Consider the following 22,699-nt stretch of genomic DNA (forward strand, 5'->3'; position numbering starts at 1 on the left):
TAATTATATACGATGGCCAGCCTCGGACCTGTTCCGGGTGCGGCAAAGAAGGCCACCTTAGATCCGAATGCCTACAACGGCGTATTACGCAACTTCCAGCTGCCGAAAAACCACCCACGTCGCAACCTACAGTGCTACCGGTGACCTATGCCGCTGCTCTGGCTTCTCCTACCACTTTGCAACGTCGCCCGGTCACCACAAACGACGCCACCAACGAGCCCGACCAGACACTGACGGAGAGCGCCTCGGACGACCCGCCGCCTCGGCCGGCCATTGACGCCGCTCCGAAGATGCCGACGCAACCAGACGCTGACCCTGATCTCGGAAACACGATGGAGATCGACTCGCTCATCGTTCCTACAGCGGCCTTTCTGCCAGAACGACGTGACTCCCTTTCGTCGTCGGACACGGAGGGTCGCACAAGGAAACAACGTTCCCCGAAACGTCGCAAGCGAAGACGTCGCACCGTTTCCGACCAAGAGGAGACGTTACAAGTCGAGGAGGACGTACCCGTCGACCAGCACGAAGCCTCAGAACCCGCTACTGCTGACGAAGACGTCATGAGCGCGGAGACATCTATCGGTGTGCCTGCGCCCCGTGCTGACGCTGAACTAAATCATGAACGTCTCACAGGCGACACGACACCACGCACAATTACAACATCTTCTGAAGACACAATGGACGATACACCAGTTTCCGCTTCCACGGCGTGGCACGAGGAGGAGGTCACGGAGCAGGAGCCGTTACGGGACCCTGCGCCGTCACGGCCGCACCACTAATCATACTCTCCCCAGACTCCCCTGCGGCCCAGCGGGATAACGTTCCGCTGCGACGCCCACACCCTTGCGCGGACGGCGGAGTGGACCAGCCACCAGCAATCCGACACCAGGCCTACCGGATAGCAACCATCAACACCAACAACATCCGTTCCAGGGTGAAAATCCGCCTTATGCAGGAGATGTTCTGGGCTTCGGATATTGATTTCGCCCTTCTGCAGGAAGTTCACTTGGCTAGTCTCCCGGATATTAATGGCTATACCGCCCACGCCTCCGCGAGTGATCCTATGGGCCGCGGGGTGGCCATCTACGTCCGCCACGGGATTTCTGTGACCGATGTCGCCTTCCTTCCATCAGCTCGGGGCATGGCACTCACTGCCATGGGGACACGCATCATTAATGTCTACGCTCCCTCAGGCACCGAACGACGGCATGAAAGAGCCCAGTTTTATTCCGACGAAATCGCTCCCCTGTTTTTAGGGCGTTATGACCATTGCCTACTAGGAGGTGACTTTAACAGTGTTCTGCATCCTAAAGATCAGGTTCCCCACTATACTACATGCCAGGAGCTACGTATAGTGGTGCGAGACCTCCTGCTTCACGATACCTGGGAAGTACAACACGGCGACCTTACTGGCCATACCTTTCTTACAAGTCATTCCGCAAGCCGACTAGACAGGATATATGTCTCACAAACTCTTAGATCTGCGATACGGGGCGCCGAACGCTGGCCGCTGGCCTTTTCCGACCATTGTGCTTACATCTGTACGGTCCTCCTTCCGCCGCAATCAGTATGGCGCAGCCGTGCGCCATGGAAACTCAATACCTCACACTTGCATGACCAGGCGTGTCGCCAACAAGTCACTGACACGTGGACAGCCTGCGAACGACGCCATCCCCGCTACCGCTCGACATTGACATGGTGGTTGGACTGCGCCAAGCCGGCGATCCGGAGGACACTGATGAGATACGGGAAGGACATGGCCGACTGGCATCGCACCACTGTTGACTTCTATTACGCGATTCTCCGAGATCTGGATGCTCAACCGCCAACCCCGGACAACCAGTTGGAACGGCAAAGAACTAAGGCGAAGATAATTGCGCTGGCACGCCGGAAATTGCAAGGGGTCGTGATACGGACGCGGCGCCACGATCACGCGGATTTAGAAATTCCATCCATGCATGATATAGTGTCCGACAACCGAAGGCGTCGTCGGCAGATCATCAGCACTTTGACAACGCCTCATGGAACGCAGGTGACCACTCAGAATGACATCGTCCGCGCATTCGTCGAGCACTACCGTCGTACTTATAGTGATGACGACGCTGAAACTGCAGCAGACGACTCCATTTTGAATTACGTCACGCGCACCCTCCCCCACACGGAGGCGGATGCTTTGACAGTGGCGGTCACGCTAGACGAAGTCAACAACGCAATCGCCAAAGGTGCAGTCAACAGATCGCCCGGCATTGACGGCTTACCGATTGAGTTTTACCGTACCTTTCGGGACCTCATGGCCCCACGGTGGACGACTATGTATCAAGAACTGATAACATCTGACCAAGCAATCCTACCCGCCTTTGCTGAGGGCATCATTATACCAGTCCACAAACCAGCCCGTGGTTCGATGGTCACGAGTTACAGACCGCTCACCCTCCTCAATGCCGATTACAAGATTTTCGCGCGCTTACTGGCAATGCGGCTCCGAACTACACTCCCTCATATCCTCTCGCCAGAACAAACGACGCCTGGCGGACAGATTAACGTACAGACTGCCACAGGGGAATGCCGCGACTTAATTGCGATAGCGGCGGCCTGCAGGCTCCGGGCAGCGGTCGTCGCTATAGACTTCGACAGTGCCTTCGATAAAGTGCGTCATCGTTTCCTGTTTTCGGTGGCAGCCCGAATGGGCATCCCCCCTCCGTTTCTCGACGTCATCCGGCGTCTTTACGACAGTGCCAGTTCACGTGTCCAAGTCAATGGACGTATAGCAGGGCCGGTACCTATCTGCCGTTCGATACGGCAGGGGTGCCCCCTCTCTACCCTCCTGTATGCTATTGCCCTTGAGCCCCTTATTGGGGGCTTGACGACCAAGCTTTCTGGCCTCACCCTACGCCAACACACTTTTCGCTGTCGGGCATATGCTGATGACCTCCTCCTCCTCATTCGCTCCGGCTCTGAGATTCGGGATGTCCTCGACTTGATTACCCGTTATGGGGCTGCCGCTGGCAGTGCCATGAATGTCGCCAAATCTTCTGCAATGCACATTGGACGAGGCCTCCAGGAGGGTGAAGTGGCACCACTGCCGCTTGTGCGGACTTTCCGGTACCTGGGCATTACCTTTACCCCCACGGTCACACGCACGGCGGCAACGAATTTCCGTCGCCTGTTACATGTCATCCGCAACGACGTCCGCCAGAACCTCTTGCGCCGCCAGGACACACTTCAAAGGGTTGCGTTTATTAATCTTTATGTGCCATTAAAATTGGTTCACATCGCGCAAGTTCTCCCTCTGCCAACTGCAATTGGGCGCAACCTTCAGGCGGCTTTTGGCTATTACCTCACGGCTGGTTCAATGTTTAAAGTCCGTTATGAGACACTTACCCTGCCCACACGGTATGGTGGCGTCGGGCTCGTCAATGTCCGTATGCGATCTGCAGCCTTGTACATGAGTACCATGAGAAAACAGTGGATGGGCCAGGGTACATCTCTAACACGCAGCTTGCTTGAGGTCCTCCTACCAGCTTCCACCTCACCACCAGTGTCTGTCGGCCATATCGTGCCCCATTTGTCCCATCTTTCGACCTTTTTCGTCGACTACAGTTATATACATACCAGTCTCCCAGATACACGCCCACCTAGGACTAAGGATTTTTACAGCCTGTTGCTGCGCTGTGTTCCCCGGAATGTGATGGAGACCAAACACCCCTCCATCCAGTGGCCCATAGTGTGGACTACCGTCCACCAGCCCTTCCTCCCTACGAACGTCCGGGCGCTGTGGTATCACATAGTCAACAGGAAATTTGCCACGAAGCAGCGCCTGCACAACATTGGCTTGTCAGAATCCCCTCTTTGTCTCCTTTGCCAGCAACTGGACACTGATGAGCACCGTCTGACATGCGCCTCGTCGCAAGATGTATGGCGCTTCGTGCAGCAAATCATTGCCTGCTATCTCCGGGTGCCACCAGACACAATCGAACCTCGAATGTTTCTATACCCGGAGGACCGACATTTTCCCGCCGCCAAATGTCACGCTATTACGTGGGTCAAAGGGTGGGCGGTCGCTTATCTCTTTAATGAGGGACCTAAATCCCGCCTCGACTTCTGGACCTATTTACGAACAGCCCATGCAGCTCTCGAAAACACGCCACGTTACCGAACATTATTTGCTAACTATCTTCGAGCGGTCCTTGTTAGACCTCCACTGAGTTGGGGGGTGCCTGGCACAGAGGGCACCCACCCCTCCTCCCCCGGCGGTGTCTGAGTTTCAACCGCCTACGATCTATTCTACTTCTGACCTCCGCGGATGGGAGAGCGCGTCGCAGATTGCGCGGATTTTATTTCTTTTTGCTTTTCCTTTTTCCTTTCTTTTTCTTTACCTAGAATTTATATTTCTTTTATCTTTCGCATATGTGTTCCCATAATTTCATGCTATTAGTGAATATTACAAAAACACATGCAAATAAATAAATAACAACGCCTTCCACTACTGTTGATTCCTGTTTCTCCCACTTCCCTAAGCACCACAGGCTCGGTGGTGGTGCGGGGGACACTGTGGCCAGGCCTCAGGTTTCGACCCCTGCCCACTTTGCCCCCCGAGCCCCCACCGGTACACTGTGATAATTAATTTATAAAATACAATATAAAAAAAAAATTAAAAAAAAAAGGTTGGTAGAGCACTTGCCCGCGAAAGGCAAAGGTCCCGAGTTCGAGTCTCGGTCGTCCTGTAATTTAAAAAAAAAAAAAAATAATAATAATAATAAAAAAAAAGGGGTAGCGTCTTTGATTCATAATCAAAACGTCTTCGGTTCCGGGTTCGATCCCCACCACTGCCTAAATTTTGAGAAATAATCAGTATTGGCGGCCGAAGACTTCCGGCATAAGAAGTCAGCCTCATTCTGCCAACGGCCTTGTCAAAGAGGGCGGAGGAGCGAATAGAGGTTCAGGGCACTCTCTTGTCCTAGGGGTGGGAAATTGCCCCTAAAGGCGGAAGAATCAGCAATGATCAACGACATGAGGATGCAGAAGGCAATGGAAACCACTGCATTAAAGACACGTAACGTGTATCCACAGGACATGTAGCCTGTAATTGAAGAAGTGTCATGATGATCTCTCCATTGGCAAAAGATTCCGGAATAGCCCCCATTCGGATTTCCGGGAGGGGACTGCCGAGGGGGAGGTTACCATGAGAAAAAGATTCAATAATCAACGAAAGGTTAACGTTCTACGAGTCGGGGCGTGGAATGTCAGAAGCTTGAACGTGGTAGGGAAACTAGAAAAGCTGAAAAGGGAAATGCAAAGGCTCAGTCTAGATATAGTAGGGGTCAGTGAAGTGAAGTGGAAGGAAGACAAGGATTTCTGGTCAGATGAGTATCGGGTAATATCAACAGCAGCAGAAAATGGTATAACAGGTGTAGGATTCGTTATGAATAGGAAGGTAGGGCAGAGGGTGTGTCACTGTGAACAGTTCAGTGACCGGGTTGTTCTAATCAGAATCGACAGCAGACAAGCACCGACAACGATAGTTCAGGTATACATGCCGACGTCGCAAGCTGAAGATGAACAGATAGAGAAAGTGTATGAGGATATTGAAAGGATAATGCAGTATGTAAAGGGGGACGAAAATCTAATAGTCATGGGCGACTGGAATGCAGTTGTAGGGGAAGGAGTAGAAGAAAAAGTTACAGGAGAATATGAGCTTGGGACAAGGAATGAAAGAGGAGAAAGACTAATTGAGTTCTGTAACAAGTTTCAGCTAGTAATAGCGAATACCCTGTTCAAGAATCACAAGAGGAGGAGGTATACTTGGAAAAGGACGGGAGATACGGGAAGATTTCAATGGTCATGGTCAGACAGAGATTCCGAAATCAGAAACTGGACTGTAAGGCGTACCCAGGAGCAGATATAGACTCAGATCACAATATAGTAGTGATGAAGAGTAGGCTGAAGTTCAAGACATTAGTCAGGAAGAATCAATACGCAAAGAAGTGGGATACGGAAGTACTAAGGAATGACGAGATATGTTTGAAGTTCTGTAACGCTATAGATACAGCAATAAGGAATAGCGCAGTAGGCAGTACAGTTGAAGAGGAATGGACATCTCTAAAAAGGGCCATCACAGAAGTTGGGAAGGAAAACATAGGTACAAAGAAGGTAGCTGCGAAGAAACCATGGGTAACAGAAGAAATACTTCGGTTGATTCATGAAAGGAGGAAGTACAAACATGTTCCGGGAAAATCAGGAATACAGAAATACAAGTCGCTGAGGAATGAAATACATAGGAAGTGCAGGGAAGCTAAGACGAAATGGCTGCAGGAAAAATGTGAAGACATCGAAAAAGATACGATTGTCGGAAGGACAGACTCAGGATACAGGAAAGTCAAAACAACCTTTGGTGACATTAAAAGCAACGGTGGTAACATTAAGAGTGCAACGGGAATTCCACTGTTAAATGCAGAGGAGAGAGCAGATAGGTGGAAAGGATACATTGAAAGCCTCTATGAGGGTGAAGATTTGTCTGACGTGATAGAAGAAGAAACAGAAGTCGATTAAGAAGAGATAGGGGATCCAGTATTAGAATCGGAATTTAAAAGAGCTTTGGAGGACTTACGGTCAAGTAAGGCAGAAGGGATAGATAACATTCCATCAGAATTTCTAAAATCATTGGGGGAAGTGGCAACAAAACGACTATTCACGTTGGTGTGTAGAATATATGAGTCTGACGGCATACCATCTGACTTTCGGAAAAGCATCATCCACACAATTCCGAAGACGGCAAGAGCTAACAAGTGCGAGAATTATCGCACAATCAGCTTAACAGCTCATGCATCGACGCTGCTTACAAGAATAATATATAGAAGAATGGAAAAGAAAATTGAGAATGCGCTAGGTGACGATCAGTTTGGCTTTAGGGAAAGTAAAGGGACGAGAGAGGCAATTCTGACGTTACAGCTAATAATAGAAGCAAGGCTAAAGAAAAATCAAGACACTTTCGTAGGATTTGTCGACCTGGAAAAAGCGTTCGACAATATAAAATGGTGCAAGCTGTTCGAGATTCTGAAAAAAGTAGGGGTAAGCTATAGGAGAGACGGGTCATATACAAATGTACAACAACCAAGAGGGAATAATAAGAGTGCACGATTAAGAACGAAGTGCTCGTATTAAGAAGGGTGTAAGACAAGGCTGTAGCCATTCGCCCCTACTCTTCAATCTGTACATCGAGGAAGCAATGAGGGAAATAAAAGAAAGGTTCAGGAGTGGAATTAAAATACAAGGTGAAAGGATATCAATGATACGATTCGCTGATGACATTGCTATCCTGAGTGAAAGTGAAGAAGAATTAAATGATCTGCTGAACGGAATGAACAGTCTAATGAGTACACAGTATGGTTTGAGAGTAAATCGGAGAAAGACGAAGGTAATGAGAAGTAGCAGAAATGAGAACAGCGAGAAACTTAACATCAGGATTGATGGTCACGAAGTCAATGAAGTTAAGGAATTCTGCTACCTAGGCAGTAAAATAACCAATGACGGACGGAGCAAGGAGGACATCAAAAGCAGACTCGCTATGGCAAAAAAAGGCATTTCTGGCCAAGAGAAGTCTACTAATATCAAATACCGGCCTTAATTTGAGGAAGAAATTTCTGAGGATGTACGTCTGGAGTACAGCATTGTATGGAGAGGAAAGGAATATGTGGAAAACACTGAAGGAGAAGGGACAGGATGATAGGACATCTGCTAAGACATGAGGGAATGACTTCCATGGTACTAGAGGGAGCTGTAGAGGGCAAAAACTGTAGAGGAAGACAGAGATTGGAATACGTCAAGCAAATAATTGAGGGCGTAGGTTGCAAGCGCTACTCTGAGATGAAGAGGTTAGTACAGGAAAGGAATTCGTGGCGGGCCGCATCAAACCACTCAGCAGACTGATGGAAAAAAAAAAAAAGCGTTCGAAATTCTGACAGCTAAATGTACACTCGTAAAAGAAATGTGGCAATAAAAGTATCAACAAAAGAAAAAACACCCAACACGTGTCTGCAAAGCATGTTCCAATGTGAATAAGAGCCAGAAGGAAACGACGTGCCGAGAAGAAATAAGCAGTCCATATTGTAATGTAGCTCTTTGTATGCCTGAAAACATTCGAAACTCAGCCAAATTACGAGTAAGAACGGTGTGTAAGAGTTTTTCATCGCAATAAAAACGTGATTCAGTAAAATATTTCCTATGTCTGCTAATTTTAATATTTCATAATAAGATTTTTTAAAATTAGGTAAATGAAGAGTTTTCACATACTCTGAAAAGCCAAAGAAACCTGTGCACCTACCTAATATCGTGTAGGGCCCCCGCGAGCACGCAGAAGTGCCTCAACACGACGTGGCATGTACTCCACTAATGCCTAATGTAGTGCTAGGGGGTATTGACACCATGAATCTTGCAGGGCTGTCTATAAATCCGTAAGAGTACGAGGGGGTGGAGATCTCTTCTGAACAACACATTGCAAGGCATCCCAGACACGCTGGGGAGTTTGGTGGCAAGCGGAAGTGTTTAAACTCAGAAGAGTGTTCCTGGAGCCACTCTGTAGCATTTCTGGACGTGTGGGGTGTCGCATTCTCCTGCTGGAATTGCCCAAGTCCGTCGGAATGCAAAATGGACATGAATGGATGCAGGTGATCAGACAGGATGCTTACGTATGTGTCACCTGTCACAGTCGTATCTAGACGTATCAGGGGTCCCATATCACTCCAGTTGCACACATCCCACACCATTACAGGGCTTGAACAGTCCTCTGCTGACATGAAGGGTCCATGGATAAATGAGGTTGTCTCGATTTCCCGTACATGTCCATCCGCTCGATACAATTTGAAAAGAGGCTCGAACCACCAGGCAACATGTTTCCTGTCATCAAGTCCAATGTCGATGCTGACGGGCCCAGGCGAGGTGTAAAGCTTTGTGTCGTGCAGTCATCAAGGGCACACGACTGGTCCTTCGGCTCCAAAAGCACATAGCGATGATGTTTCGTTGAATGGTTCGCACGCTGACACTTGTTGATGGCCCAGCGTTGAAATCTGCAGCAATTTGCGGAAGGGTTGTACTTCTGTCACGTTGAACGATTCTCTTCAGTCGTCGTTGGTGCCGTTCTTGCAGGATCTTTTTCCTACCGCAGCAGTATCAGAAACTGTTGTTTTACTGGACTTCTGATATACACGGTACAGTCGTGAAATGGTCGTACGGGAAAATCGCTACCTCGGCGATGCTGTGCCCCATCGCACGTGCGTCGACCATAACACCACGTTAAACTCACTTAAATCTTGATAACCTGCCATTGTAGCAGCAGTAACCGATTCCAACAACTGCGCCAGAGACTTGTCTTATACAGGCGTTGCCGACCGCAGCACCTTATGTTGCCTATTTATATTTTTCTGTATTTGAATATGCAAGCCTCTACCAGTTTTTTTGGCGCTTCAGTGTAAAATGAAACATTATACATGTTGATTGCAACCACAGGTACAAAACAGTGATTTTTCGAAAAATCTGTTAAAGCAGTAGTTCAGCTGCCACATAGAGGGTAATCGAGGGCAGTATCGAATGCGTTAGTGTAATTAGGCAGCACCCACCTGACTTTGTAGACCCTCCTGTAGTCTCCTCCGAGCTGGTAATCGTCCTGCATGTCACGCAGCGCGAGCGTGAAGAGGTAGTCGAACGGGTGCGGCGCGGCTGCGGCTGCTGCTGCGAGGTCCTGGGTTCGCTGCCCGAGTAGCCGCCGCTGGCGGGCCAGCGCGCCCGCAGACACCACCACCACCACCTTGACGTCCTGCCGCCGCAGCTGCCGCCACAGCCAGCCCACCGGCGCGGGGAACACCTCCTCCAGCCGTCTGCTGTCCAGCGGGTCCAGCACCTGCGAGGCACATTCAGGACAGTCCAGCGAGGCTCTCCTCTACAGTCGGATTTACGAACGGTGGCGTGTGTGCTAATCTCCAGGGTGACAATTATTGAACTATATGAAACGAAATCGTCATAACTTCTGAACGGTTTGTGTTAGGACCTTCAAACCGCATGGTTGGCTGCGGGGCATGATGGGAATTAGTATGCGCATGCGCACGCGCCTTGTTGTTATCAGCCATTTAACTTATTATTGCTTCGTCAATTAGCAAAATTGGCGCATTTGGGGGACTGAGAATCCGTATTTCGCGATCGAGAAGTCTCTTCACCCTCAATGGGTGACTGGTGTGAAATGTCCAGCCACGGAATAATCGGTGCGATATTCCTTTATGACACCGTACCGAATGGTACGTGAAGTTTTTGGAAGATGATTTCGTTTATCCAAAGTGACCCTGATTTTGACAAGATGTGGTTCATGCAAGACGTAGCTCCACCCCATCGAAGCAGGACAAGATTTGATGCCCTGGAGGAGCACTTTGGGGACCGCATTCTGGCTCTGCGGTACCCAGAAGCCACTGGCATGGGCCTAGATTGGTCGCCATATTATCCAAATCTGAACATACGCGACTCCTTTTTGTCGGGCTGTATTAAGGCCAAAGTGTACGGCAATGACGCCAAAACCATAGCTGAACTGAAAACAGCCATTCAAGAGGTCATCGACAGCATCGATATTGCGACACTTCAGCGGGTCTTGGACATTTTCACTATTCGTCTGCGCCACATCACCACCACTGATGGCAGACCTATCGAACATGTGATAACCTAAATCTAAATATTTGTAGTTACATAACTGCGTAGGCTTCCACGACCAGAGTCAGTCGGCATAAAAGTTTTCTGGGTATGGTACCGCGTCATATTGTATTAAATTACGAGAAAACCAACGTTTCAGCCATGGTTGCAGCGGCCTTCTTCTGGGTCTACTGGTCAGTAGTGACGTTTGCATGCTGAGTAAAGTGTGTGCACGCCGTAGTTCGTAACTAATTTACGTCTTTTTCATACAGTCCAATAATTGTCACCATGTACATCGCGTACTCCGACAGCCAATGGTTGGTTCGTTGGTTTGGGGGAAGGGACCAAACAGCGAGGTCATCGGTCTCGTCGGATTAGGGAAGAATGGGGAAGAAATCGGGCGTACCTTTTCAGACGAACCATCCCGGCATTTGTCTGAAGAGATTTAGGGAAATCACGGAAAACCTTAATTAGGATGGCCGGAGGTTTGAACCGTCGTCCTCCAGCATGAGAATTCAATAGTACTCTGTGCATCCTGCTGTGAAAATTGTAGCCAACGCGAGAATTAGACATGATCGTAGCGAATCATTTAGAGATTTTTCATCTCATTTCTTGCAACTTGTCATCGCTAATAATCGCTCGTAATAAGCGAAAAATTCTACGTTAGCAAGCAAGAGACATAATTTGCAGGATACACGCTTTCTTCAAGTACACAGCGCGTGTATGCACATACCATATCTGTCGCTTGAAACCGGCAACAAACAAATCCCTGTCAGTGCCTCGACCTGTCCAAACTGCCATCGTTCATGAATCGGACTAGAGCCGCCAAAAAGTTTTGTATACGCAGGAAACCACTCCCTCAGCCTTCCGTGCCCAAAACCAAGTGGTCGTGTCACACTCTGTGTTTCAATCATTTTAGAGCCACTCGACAAAGCTTGAGCAATAAATGTAATGTTATCAGCGCATAGTAGACACTAAGAAAGCATATTGTAACAATTCTGGCTCTTGCACTCATGATTATTTTATTGTAAATCAATGTGTATACTAAATGTATGGCTACGTAGGACCTAGTCATCTGTTGTGAGCGATAGCCAAGTGCAAGTTGATTCCCGATACTGTATGTGGTCTTCAGTGAATTTGGCTACAAGAGAGCACTGTTGTCGTTGTAGTCTTCAGTCCAAAGACTGGTTTGATGCGGCTCTCCAAGCTACTCTATCCTGTGCAAGCCTCTTCATCTCAGAGAAATTACTGCAACCTATATGCCTCTGAATCTGCTTACTGTATTCATCTCTTGGCTTCCCTCTACGATTTTTACCCCTCAGTACAAAACTGGTGATCCGTTGAGGTTCCAGTACGTGTCCTAGCAAACGATCCGTTTTTTTAGTCAGCTTGTACCGAAAATTTCCTTCTCCCCAATTCTGTTCAGTACTTCCTCATTAGTTACGTGATCTGACCATCTAATCTCCAGCATTCTTCTGTAGCACCACATTTCAAAAGCTTCTATTATCTTCTTGTCTAAACTGTTTACTGTCTATGTTTCTCTTCCATACGTGACTACACTCGATACAAATACTTTGAGAAAGGACTTCCTGACACTTAAATATATATCCGATGTTAACAAATTTTTCTTCTTCACAAATGCTCTTCTTGCCATTGCAAGTATACGTTTTATATCCTTCCTACTTCGACCATCTTTAGTTTTTTGCTTCCCAAATAGCAAAACTCATTTACTACTTTAAGTGTCTCACATAATAATCTAATTCCCTCAGCATCACCTGATTTAATTCGACTACATTCCATTATCCTAGTTTTGCTTTTGTTGATATTCATCTTGTATCCTCCTTTCAAGACAGTGCCCATTCCGTTCAACTGCTCTTCCAAGTCCTTTGCTGTCTCTAACAGAATTACAATGTCATCGGAAAACCTCAAAGCTTTTATTTCTTCTCCCTGAACTATAATTCCTACACCAAATTTTTCTTTGGTTGCCTTTACTGCTTGTTGAATGTACACATGAAATAACATCAGGGATAGGCTACAACCATGTCTCACTCTCTTCTCAACCACTGCTTTCCTTTCACACCCCTCGGCTCTTATAGCTGCCATCTGGTTTCTGCGCAAGTTGTACATTGCGTTTCGCTCGTATTTTATCCCTGCTACCTTCAGAATTTCGAAGAGAGTATTCCAGTCAATATTGTCAAAAGCTTCCTCTAAGTCCACAAACAAAAGCTTCCTCTAAGTCCACAAATGCTATAAATGTAGGTTCGCCTTTCCTTAACCTATGTTCGAAGATAAGTCGTACAGTCAATGTTGCCTTGCGTGTTCCTACATTTCTCCGGAAACACACTGATCTTCCCCGAGGTCTACATCTACCAGTTTTTCCATTGTTCTGTACAGAATGAATATTTAATAAATGGACAACAGATTATAATTGCGAAGCATAATCTAGGCACAAGTGCGTGAGCACGATAAAAGCATGTTTATGAGAATAATTCATGAATGCTGCCAATGACTGCAAGAATAGTTAGTGCATTAAAGAAAGAACCCAGAAAAACAAGTACAAACACCAGAAGGTAGCCAAAGCGCATAATAGAAGCAGCTAGCTGATTGTGAAACAATATACAGGGCTATTACAAATGATTGAAGCGATTTCATAAATTCACTGTAGCTCCATTCATTGACATACGGTCACGACACACTACAGATACGTAGAAAAACTCATAAAGTTTTGTTCGGCTGACGCCGCACTTCAGGTTTCTGCCGCCAGAGCGCTCGAGAGCGCAGTGAGACAAAATGGCGACAGGAGCCGAGAAAGCGTATGTCGTGCTTGAAATGCACTCACTTCAGTCAGTCATAACAGTGCAACGACACTTCAGGACGAAGTTCAACAAAGATCCACCAACTGCTAACTCCATTCGGCGATGGTATGCGCAGTTTAAAGCTTCTGGATGGCTCTGTAAGGGGAAATCAACGGGTCGGCCTGCAGTGAGCGAAGAAACGGTTGAACGCGTGCGGTCAAGTTTCACGCGTAGCCCGCGGAAGTCGACGAATAGAGCAAGCAGGGAGCTAAACGTACCACAGCCGACGGTTTGGAAAATCTTACGGAAAAGGCTAAAGCAGAAGCCTTACCGTTTACAATTGCTACAAGCCCTGACACCCGATGACAAAGTCAAACGCTTTGAATTTTCGGCGCGGTGGAGATCATGATCAGCAATTCATGTCATGGCCTCCACGCTCTCCCGACTTAACCCCATGCGATTTCTTTCTGTGGGGTTATGTGAAAGATTCAGTGTTTAAACCTCCTCTACCAAGAAACGTGCCAGAACTGCGAGCTCGCATCAACGATGCTTTCGAACTCATTGATGGGGACATGCTGCGCCGAGTGTGGGAGGAACTTGATTATCGGCTTGATGTCTGCCGAATCACTAAAGGGGTACATATCGAACATTTGTGAATGCTTAAAAAAACTTTGAGTTTTTGTATGTGTGTGCAAAGCAGTGTGAAAATATCTCAAATAATAAAGTTATTGTAGAGCTGTGAAATCGCTTCAATCATTTGTAATAACCCTGTAACTACGCAAGTACAAAGTCATGTCGTTGCTGAAACGGTGATAGGAACGTTGAACCATTCTTACGACTCTCATACAGCATGAAGCTGGGAGTCGGCAGCAGATTCTGAATCCAGCTCAGCCTCTGTGCTCAGTACTAAGATAGAGACATCCCTCTGCATCACTGAAAGATCTATCTCATCAGCCTCCCTGCAACAAGTCTTTACTCTCTGGTCCCCTAGGGGCAAGTGTTCTCCATCTTAACGCTCTGAAACTTGGCTGTTTCTACCAGAATAGGAATCTCACTGTTGAATGCGTACTAGCAGACATTGTGAATTCCATCCAGAGACAGTTTTGTAAAAAGGTTAAAAAATCTCCTGCTCCTGCAGATTTTGCTGTAATTAATCAATAGTGCTCTGGCATGAGGAGGAAGCCAGAAGAACTCTCCCACTCCATGGTATAATTCTGAAGCTGACAAACTGAAAGGCTTACGTGTAGAGCACACAAATGAGAACGTGTGCTCCGTACAGAAACAAACTCTATAAATTAGTGAGAAAGCCTGTTAGAAGGATTTGAAATGAAGATTCTCCCGTGCTGTGGCTGGGAGGCCACGGCGGTCCCCATACTCTACTGTCTCTGAAAGGCGGTACCGGGCTTAGATTTTCTAAAAGGATTCTTCGCTGTGTCTCAACTATCTGTTTTTGGCAGATAGTTGGTCGTCTGTACCACCTGGTGTACATGGATGGGCGAAGCAAATCCCACTTTCGACTACCTGCGCTGATGTCAGCCTTCAGTCCTGAACACATTCATGGCTTCTCATGGCCCTTTTATGTAAACTTTTATGTTGGCCCAGCCAGCTTGGAAGCTTTCAATTCTGTAGAAAAGTGTCAAGACCTTCGCTGTAATAAAAGAAGGGAAGATAAGAAGCAAATAGCTGGGAAGTCACTGGCAGTATTGAATACTGTCTGCAGACGTGATGCAGTGTAAGACATTGAAACATTGCCCAAGGGGAATGAACATATAATATCATGATATATGTTGCATGATAGTTTAGGGGAAAAGCTGCCACATAACAACAGTTATGACACGTTACCAACCGCTATTGACCACTAAGGTAATGTTTGCAGTAATGTGTTTCCGAGCCGGAAATGACTACATGGGACCACACTGTTACCACAAAACGGATGAATGCGAGCTAGTGGAAGTGAGTGCAACTCTCCTGCCTTTACATCACTTTATTAGTGCATTCTTTTTAATTGCGTCAAATGCTTCAGAAAATTTAACTCGTCAACTGATAATGGATACATTCTTTTCCCAAAATTTTGCAGACTTCCGAAACACAGTTTCGAATATGTCGTAAGCAATTGGTCCGACAATTACTAAAACCAATAAAATGTGAGAGATTGCTATCGCCCTTTAGATTTTAGCTACTGGTAATTCGTACAGAAATCTAAGATATCTCTTTAAAGTAAACCACTCATCAATAACGCTCTTGGTACCAGGCCTGGAGGCCTGACAGATTTCACTAAGGTAAGTTTGAAATAAGAATGTAATTTTTATTCGTATTTCACTTTTGTTCACCAGCACAAACTATCAGTTCCAGTTTCAGGCATGCATTGATATAATATGAAACTTATGCCATCAAATGCAAATCATATGGGGGCTTCCTCTCTTTCTATGCAACTTTTTTGCCTGTCGTTTTGCATAGGTTCGAAGAGTTCGGAATGTTTTGCCCTTCGGCAACATGTTGGCAACTACCTACAACACTGTACAACATCAGCAATACCGCCCAGCCATACAGCATAATTGCTGTGTATTGCAGGCACATTGCAACAACGTTGACCGTGGTTACTGCTGAGTGTCCTTGCATGGTGAGGCTCGGGGCTATTGGTATTATGGTGGTGTAGGCATCGCTGAAATGGGGCTCATTGATCGGCAGGTCGCTGACAGATAAGCTGGACTGCAAGTGACACTGTCGTAGGCTGATTTCCAATTCGTAATGATACAAAAAATCGGCGCTTATTATACGTTGAAGAGTCAAAGAAACTGTTACACCTGCCTAATACCGTGTACAGCCCCCGCGAGGACGCAGAAGTGCCGCAACACGACATGACATAGACTTGATTAATGTCAATTACGGCTGGAGGGAATTGACATCAATAATCTTGCAGGGCTGTCCATAAATCCGTAGGAGTACGAGAGAGTGGAAATCTCTTCTTAATAGCACGTTGCAAGTCATCACGGAAATGCTTAATAATGTCCATGTCTGGGGAGTTTGGTGGCCACCGGCATTGTTTAAACTCGGAAGAGTTTTCTTGGAGCCATTCTGTAACAACTCTGTAGCAACCCTGGACGTGTGGGGTGTCGAATTGTCCTGCTGGAATTGCCCAAGTCTGTCGGAATGCACAATGGACATGAATGGATGCAGGTGATCAGATAGGATGCTTACGTACGTGCGACCTGCCAGAGTCGTATCTAGACTATCAGAGCTGTCGTATCACCCCAACTACACACGCCCTACACCATTACAGAGCCTCCACCAGCTTGAACAGTCCCCTGCTGACATGCAGGGTCCATGGATTCATGAGGTTGTCGCCAAACCTGTACACGCCGATCCGCTCGATACAATTTGAAACGAGACTAGTCTGACCAGGCAACATGTTTCCAGTCACCAACAGCCCATTGTCGGTGTTGACAGGCCAAGGCGAGGCGTAAAGCTTTGTGTCGTGCAGTCATAAAGGGTACACGAGTGGGCCTTCGGCTCCGAACGCCCATGTGGACGATGTTTCGTTGAATGGTTCGCACACTGAAACTTGTTGATGGCCGGCCGGAGTGGCCGAGTGGTTCTAGGCGCTACAGTCTGGAACCGCACGACCGGTACGGTCGCAGGTTCGAATCCTGCCACGGGCATGGATATGTGTGATGTCCTTAGGTTAGTTAGGTTTAAGTAGTTCTAAGTTCTAGGGGACTGATGACCTCAGAAGTTAAGTCCCATAGTGCTCAGAGCTATTTGAACTATTTTTGTTCTTGTTGATGGGCCAGCATTGCAATCTGCAGCAATTTGAGGAAAGGTTGCACTTCTGTCGCGTCGCACGATTCTCCTCAGTCGTCGTTGATCCCGTTCTTGCGGGATCTTTTTCCGACCTCAACGATATCGGAAATTTGATGTTTTACTGGATTTCTGATATTCTCGGTGCACTTTGAAATGGTCATCCGGGAAAATCCGCACTTCATCGCCCCATGCGCCGACTACAATAACACGTTCAAACTCACTTAAATCTTGCTAACCTGCCATTGTAGCAGCGGTAACGGATCTAACAACTGCCCCCAGACACTTGTTGTCTTATATAGGCGTTGCTGACCGCAGCACCGTATTTTGCCAGTTCACATATCTCTGCATACCTATAGCAGTTTCTTTGGCGCTTCAGTGTAGGTTCACATACATCGGCCAACACAATATTCCATTCCAATGACTGATAGAAATCTAAATTCACCGTCGTTTTACATCCATCAGAAATCTAAATTGGCGAACTGTTGGCTGCGATAAGCAGTCTGACTGCCTGATTCTTTCTCTTTTCCTTCTGCTTTGAGAGTAAGGTGGTCATGCAGCCCCGCAGTCCACCAAATACGTACTAGGCAGCTGTTACTCATATGCGTACATTCGTCGAAACTCTTTGAAAACACTAGGCTGGTTTGTGTGGCGGACTAGCAGCGGGTCAAATGTTTCAAATGCCTTTGAGCACTATGGGACTTAACATCTGAGGTCATCAGTCCCCTAGAACTTAGAACTACTGAAACCTAACTAACCTAAGGACATCACACACATCCATGCCCGAGGCAGGATTCGAACCTGCGACCGTAGCAGTCGCGCAGTTCCGGACTGAATCGCCTAGAACCGCTCGACCACCGCGGCCGGCTAGCAGCGGGTCGCGACAGTGCCAGTGTTGTATATTGCTTGACAGTAGCCGCTCGTAAGGAAGTCACCGCGTGGCTGCCGCTTTGTTTTGACGGCTGGTGCGGAGGTGTGTTTGTTGTTGTTATCTTCAGGGTACTGTGTTCGCTGACCGGGAGATGCTTGTAAACTTTTTTGCAACCTGCCGCACTGTTTACGTTTGGGTAAACGTAAGGTGTGACGCACACTACAGCTCATGCTAGTGGCTTAGCAGAAACCTCTAAGAACAAATCATAACCATTATGTTATGTACTGCAGCTGTTGTCCGCAGCTGAATGGTAACCAACAACTGAGGAAGGAGAGCCGTTTGACAACGTGCGCAGAACAGAAGGTGTCACCGAACTCGTGGTTCGATTGGCACGTAGCTGGCACGTAAACAACTAGCTGTCAGTCACTTTGTTATTCTGATACAGGTATAGAGGATCAGACTGACAGCGTTTGCTCAGGGGGTTTCTCTGCCTCGTGTTGACTGGGTGTTGTGTGATGTCCTTAGGTTAGTTAGGTTTAAGTAGTTCTAAGTTCTAGGGGACTGATGACCATAGATGTTAAGTCCCATAGTGCTCAGAGCCATTTGAACCATTTTTTTGCTCAGGGGGAAGCAGCCACTGACGAGTTGATGGCGGTTTTGGGTTGGGTTGGGTTGTTTGGGGAAGGAGACCAGACAGTGTTCTAACCACTGCGCCACCTCGCTCGGTGAAGGCGGTTTTTCCTTCCGGCGTCTGCTCTGCCAGACGAAAGCTGCGCACATCGCCAGCCAGACAGGGAGTTATGGTAGCACAGCCCGCCGGCTTAACCGTGCAGTCTAACGCACGGCTTTCCTGGTTGGGAAGGGGCGCCTGGTCCCCGGCGGACATGTGTCGAGGTCCGGTTAGCCGGCCAGTCTGTGGATGGTTTTTAGGCGGTTTTCCATCTGCCTCGGCGAAGGCGGTCTGGTTTCCCTTATTACGCCTCAGCTGCACTATGTCGGCGATTGCTGCGCAAACAAGTTCTCCACGCACGCGTACGCCACCAGTACTCTACGACACAAACATAGGAATTACGCTCGTCTGGTGTGAGACGTTCCTTGGTGGTGTCCACCGGGGACCGAATCGCACAATAACCCTGAGAGAATGGTTCGGTGTGGGGCGGTGGAGTGGTAAAGTGGACGACTGCGTCGTTTCTAGGCCCCTGGTTAACATACAATACAATATGGTAGCACAAGGACGCCGTCAATTCATTACACTGTGCTCTTCCTCGGAAAACGTTATCTGTGGGCTCTGAAAATTCTTCATCATGCTAAGTGATGGAGTAAGACTCTGGATGAATCTACACGAGTTCGATCTCTAACGTTTTACGCTTAACTGAAGCACTGCAAATATTCTATACCGCTTTTCATGTAATGTCGGTGTGTAGTACCAGCGCAGCCAGTGGATTCTTTGCCGCATTCAAGATCTTCATCAGTTTAACACTTTGTTTAATAACAATAAAATCAATGTAAGAATTATTATGTTCTTTACATATGGATAATGAAATACATTTAAAATTAACATAAATTAAAATATTTTTAGAAAAATGAGTTTTTCGATATTTTTATTGTACGAGGGTGAGTCAAATGAAAACCTTGAATGTGTAATAACAAATCGAAATTTCGCGCCGTTGTCCTGTAAGTTGGTAAGCATGCTACAAACAGCGTGCAGAATGGCCTGTAGGTGGCAGCATAGTGCAGATGCACACATACCGTTGCAGTATACTTAAAGATGGTCGCCCCACTTGCGACTTGCACCAGGGAAGAACAGCGTTCTGTTCTTCGGTTTTTGCGTAGTGAAGGTGTGAAACCTATTGAAATTCATCGACGAATGAAGGTTCAGTACGGTGATGCATGTTTGTCACAGCAGCAAGTCTACGAATGGAGTAGGAAGTTTGCAAATGGTGCGACTTCAGTGGAAGATGCTCCTCGTCCAGGTCAGGCACAACGAGTTGTGACTCCACAGAACATTGCAGCAGTTGAAGCCATAGTGAAGGAAGACAGCCGAGTCATACTGAATTACATTGCAGCATTTTTACAGATTAGTCAGGGGTCAACACACCACATTGTGCATGATGTGCTCCAGTTTCACAAAATGTCTGCAAGATGGGTGCCACGGCAGCTAAATGAGAGAACGACCTGTTGATGCTTGTGAAGAACTTCTTCGGCGCTTTGAACGAGAAGGTGATGGCTTCATCGCAAGAATCGTTCTGGAGACGAAACCTGGGTTCACTTCCACCAACCAGAAACGAAGAGAGCAAGCAAGGAATGGCGCCATTCCTCATCCCCAAAAACGAAGAAGTTTCCAACAGAACCATCAGCAGGGAAGGTTATGCTGACTCTCTTTAGGGACGAAAAAGGCGTCATTTTGGAGCATTACATGCCTAGAGGGACCACTGTCACCAGTGCATCATACACTGATCTCCTAAAAAAAATCATCTGCGGCCTGCAATCAAATCAAAGCGACGTGGATTGCTGTCAGCAGGTGTCCTTTTGCAACATGACAATGCAAGACCCCACACTGCCCGTACAACAGTTCCAACAATCACAGACCTGCATTTTGAGTGTCTTCCTCATCCACCATACTCACCAGACCTTGCCCCAAGTGATTTCCATATGTTTGGGCCACTCAAAGACGCAATGGGAGGAAAGAAGTTCCGTTCTGATGAAGAGGTATGCCACGCGCTGCATGAGTGGTTGCGTGGACTATCAAAAGAATTTTTTCTAAAGGAATTTATGCACTTTGTAAGCGCCGGAGAGCTTGCATTGAGCGTGGGGGAGATTGTGTTGAAAAGTGGTACAGCTTTGTACCACTGCTGCACAATAAATAATATATAAAAAATATTTAAGGTTTTCATTTGAGTCACCCTCGTATACAGTATCATAGCGAAACAACTGGTAAACCACTGACAGTTCACTTTTCGTGCTACTCTGCAAAACAGTTCTTATTTTTACTCTTGCGTAGTCCAGCCCATCATGTCTGGCACATTAATTTGGTACAATGAGAGTGTCTTATTGCCCTACACAGTTTACACCTTCACGAGTTGCTTAATTTACGCTTTTACCTCATGGAACTTATAGTTTATAACAGTCTACGTGTAGTGCTTTATTCCTTCTTGTTTTCTTCCTCGCGTGCTCTGCAGTCAGAGAAACTCTAAATTCTTTTAAAGTCCTTTAATCTCTTACACTCATTTCGCTGAAAATAACACTGGCGTTCACTGTAGCCACGTCAAGAAGCTGCCACAACGAGCGTGCAATTCACCACTGGTGAGATAAAATCTTGCAGATATTTGGAAGGAAAGCTGCCGCTGTACACGCTAGTGTGACCACTTTGTGTGTCCGATGTACCGTCGTCTACGTGGGGCGCCGCACATCACAAGCCACCCTTCCACTTCCATTGACACAGTTATGAGTTACTGACTTCTGATCACTCTGTAATTCGTCCGAAAGCTCGCAAAGCATGTCACTTATCAGACCATCAGCACACAGAGTCTATGATTCCATTGCTGAGATGACGAGTCTACCCTCACTTTCAGGGATTCATCATTTGATTTCGAAGGTCTTGCGGTACCCATGTTTAGCAGACAAAATTACTGGATGTCAGTACTAGCTGTTTTTTTTATAAACCCAAACAGGTTTCAGCACTTATAATTGAGTAGGCTTCTGCGGCCAGAGTCAGTCGACATAAAAGTATTCTGGGTATGGTACCGCGTCATAATGTAAAAACTACTGCTGCTGGAGAAATTCCAACGTTTCGGCCACGACTGCAGCGGCCTTCTTCTGGGTCTAATAGTGCGTTCTAGCTATGCAGTGTCCCTTGTTAAAAAAAAAAAAAATGTTCAAATGTGTGTGAAATCTTATGGGACTTAACTGCTAAGGTCATCAGTCCCTAAGCTTACACACTACTTAACCTAAATTATCCTAAGGACAAAACACACACACACCCATGCCCGAGGGAGGACTCGAACCTCTGCCGATATCAGAGTGTCCTTTGTATTTTGTTGTTAGTGGTCACTGCGCATGCCATTGCGTCATAATTTTACAATGTAGTTAGTTTCATTGCTTACTTAAGGAAGAAGGAGAGGGAACTTTATTTTGATAGGTTATTGCAGTGGAGGGAGAAATGGTTCAAATGGCTCTGAGCACTATGGCACTTAACATCTTACGTCATCAGTCCCCTAGAACTTAGAACCACTTAAACCTAACTAACCTAAGGACATCACGCACATCCATGCCCGAGGCAGGATTCGAACCTGCGACCGTAGCGGTCACGCGGTTCCGGACTGCAGCGCGTAGAACCGCTCGGCCACCACGGCCGGCCGTGGAGGGAGAACGTGACCTCTGTTGTCTATTGTCTCTTGTGTAATGTACCATGATTGGTGGTCACCGTCGAATGAGAAGTTTGCTGCTGTTTACCAACTACTGGACGTCGGCCGCGCGGCGGCAGTTACTCGCCGGTAGTGCTCGTGCCTCGTGTTGGCAGTGCCGTCTGTTGGGCTCTGATTGCTGGCAGCCAGGTTGGGATAAGCCTGAG

The 22,699-nt window shown here is 47.2% G+C and overlaps 1 protein-coding gene across 1 annotated transcript in view; it reads right to left on the bottom strand.

Annotated features, from left to right (window-relative positions):
* The window catches only part of LOC124803158, a 395,089-nt gene that overhangs the window by 65,824 nt on the left and 306,566 nt on the right, over window positions 1-22,699 (bottom strand). The window contains exons 9-10 of the mRNA XM_047264338.1: window positions 9,800-9,892; window positions 9,612-9,742 (exon numbers count right to left, since the gene is read on the bottom strand). Of these exons, the coding sequence (XP_047120294.1) occupies window positions 9,612-9,742; window positions 9,800-9,892 (224 nt within the window). The remainder of the gene's footprint in view (window positions 1-9,611; window positions 9,743-9,799; window positions 9,893-22,699) is intronic.

Source organism: Schistocerca piceifrons, chromosome 6 (genome assembly GCF_021461385.2).
Source record: "Schistocerca piceifrons isolate TAMUIC-IGC-003096 chromosome 6, iqSchPice1.1, whole genome shotgun sequence".
Lineage (NCBI taxonomy): Eukaryota > Metazoa > Arthropoda > Insecta > Orthoptera > Acrididae > Schistocerca > Schistocerca piceifrons.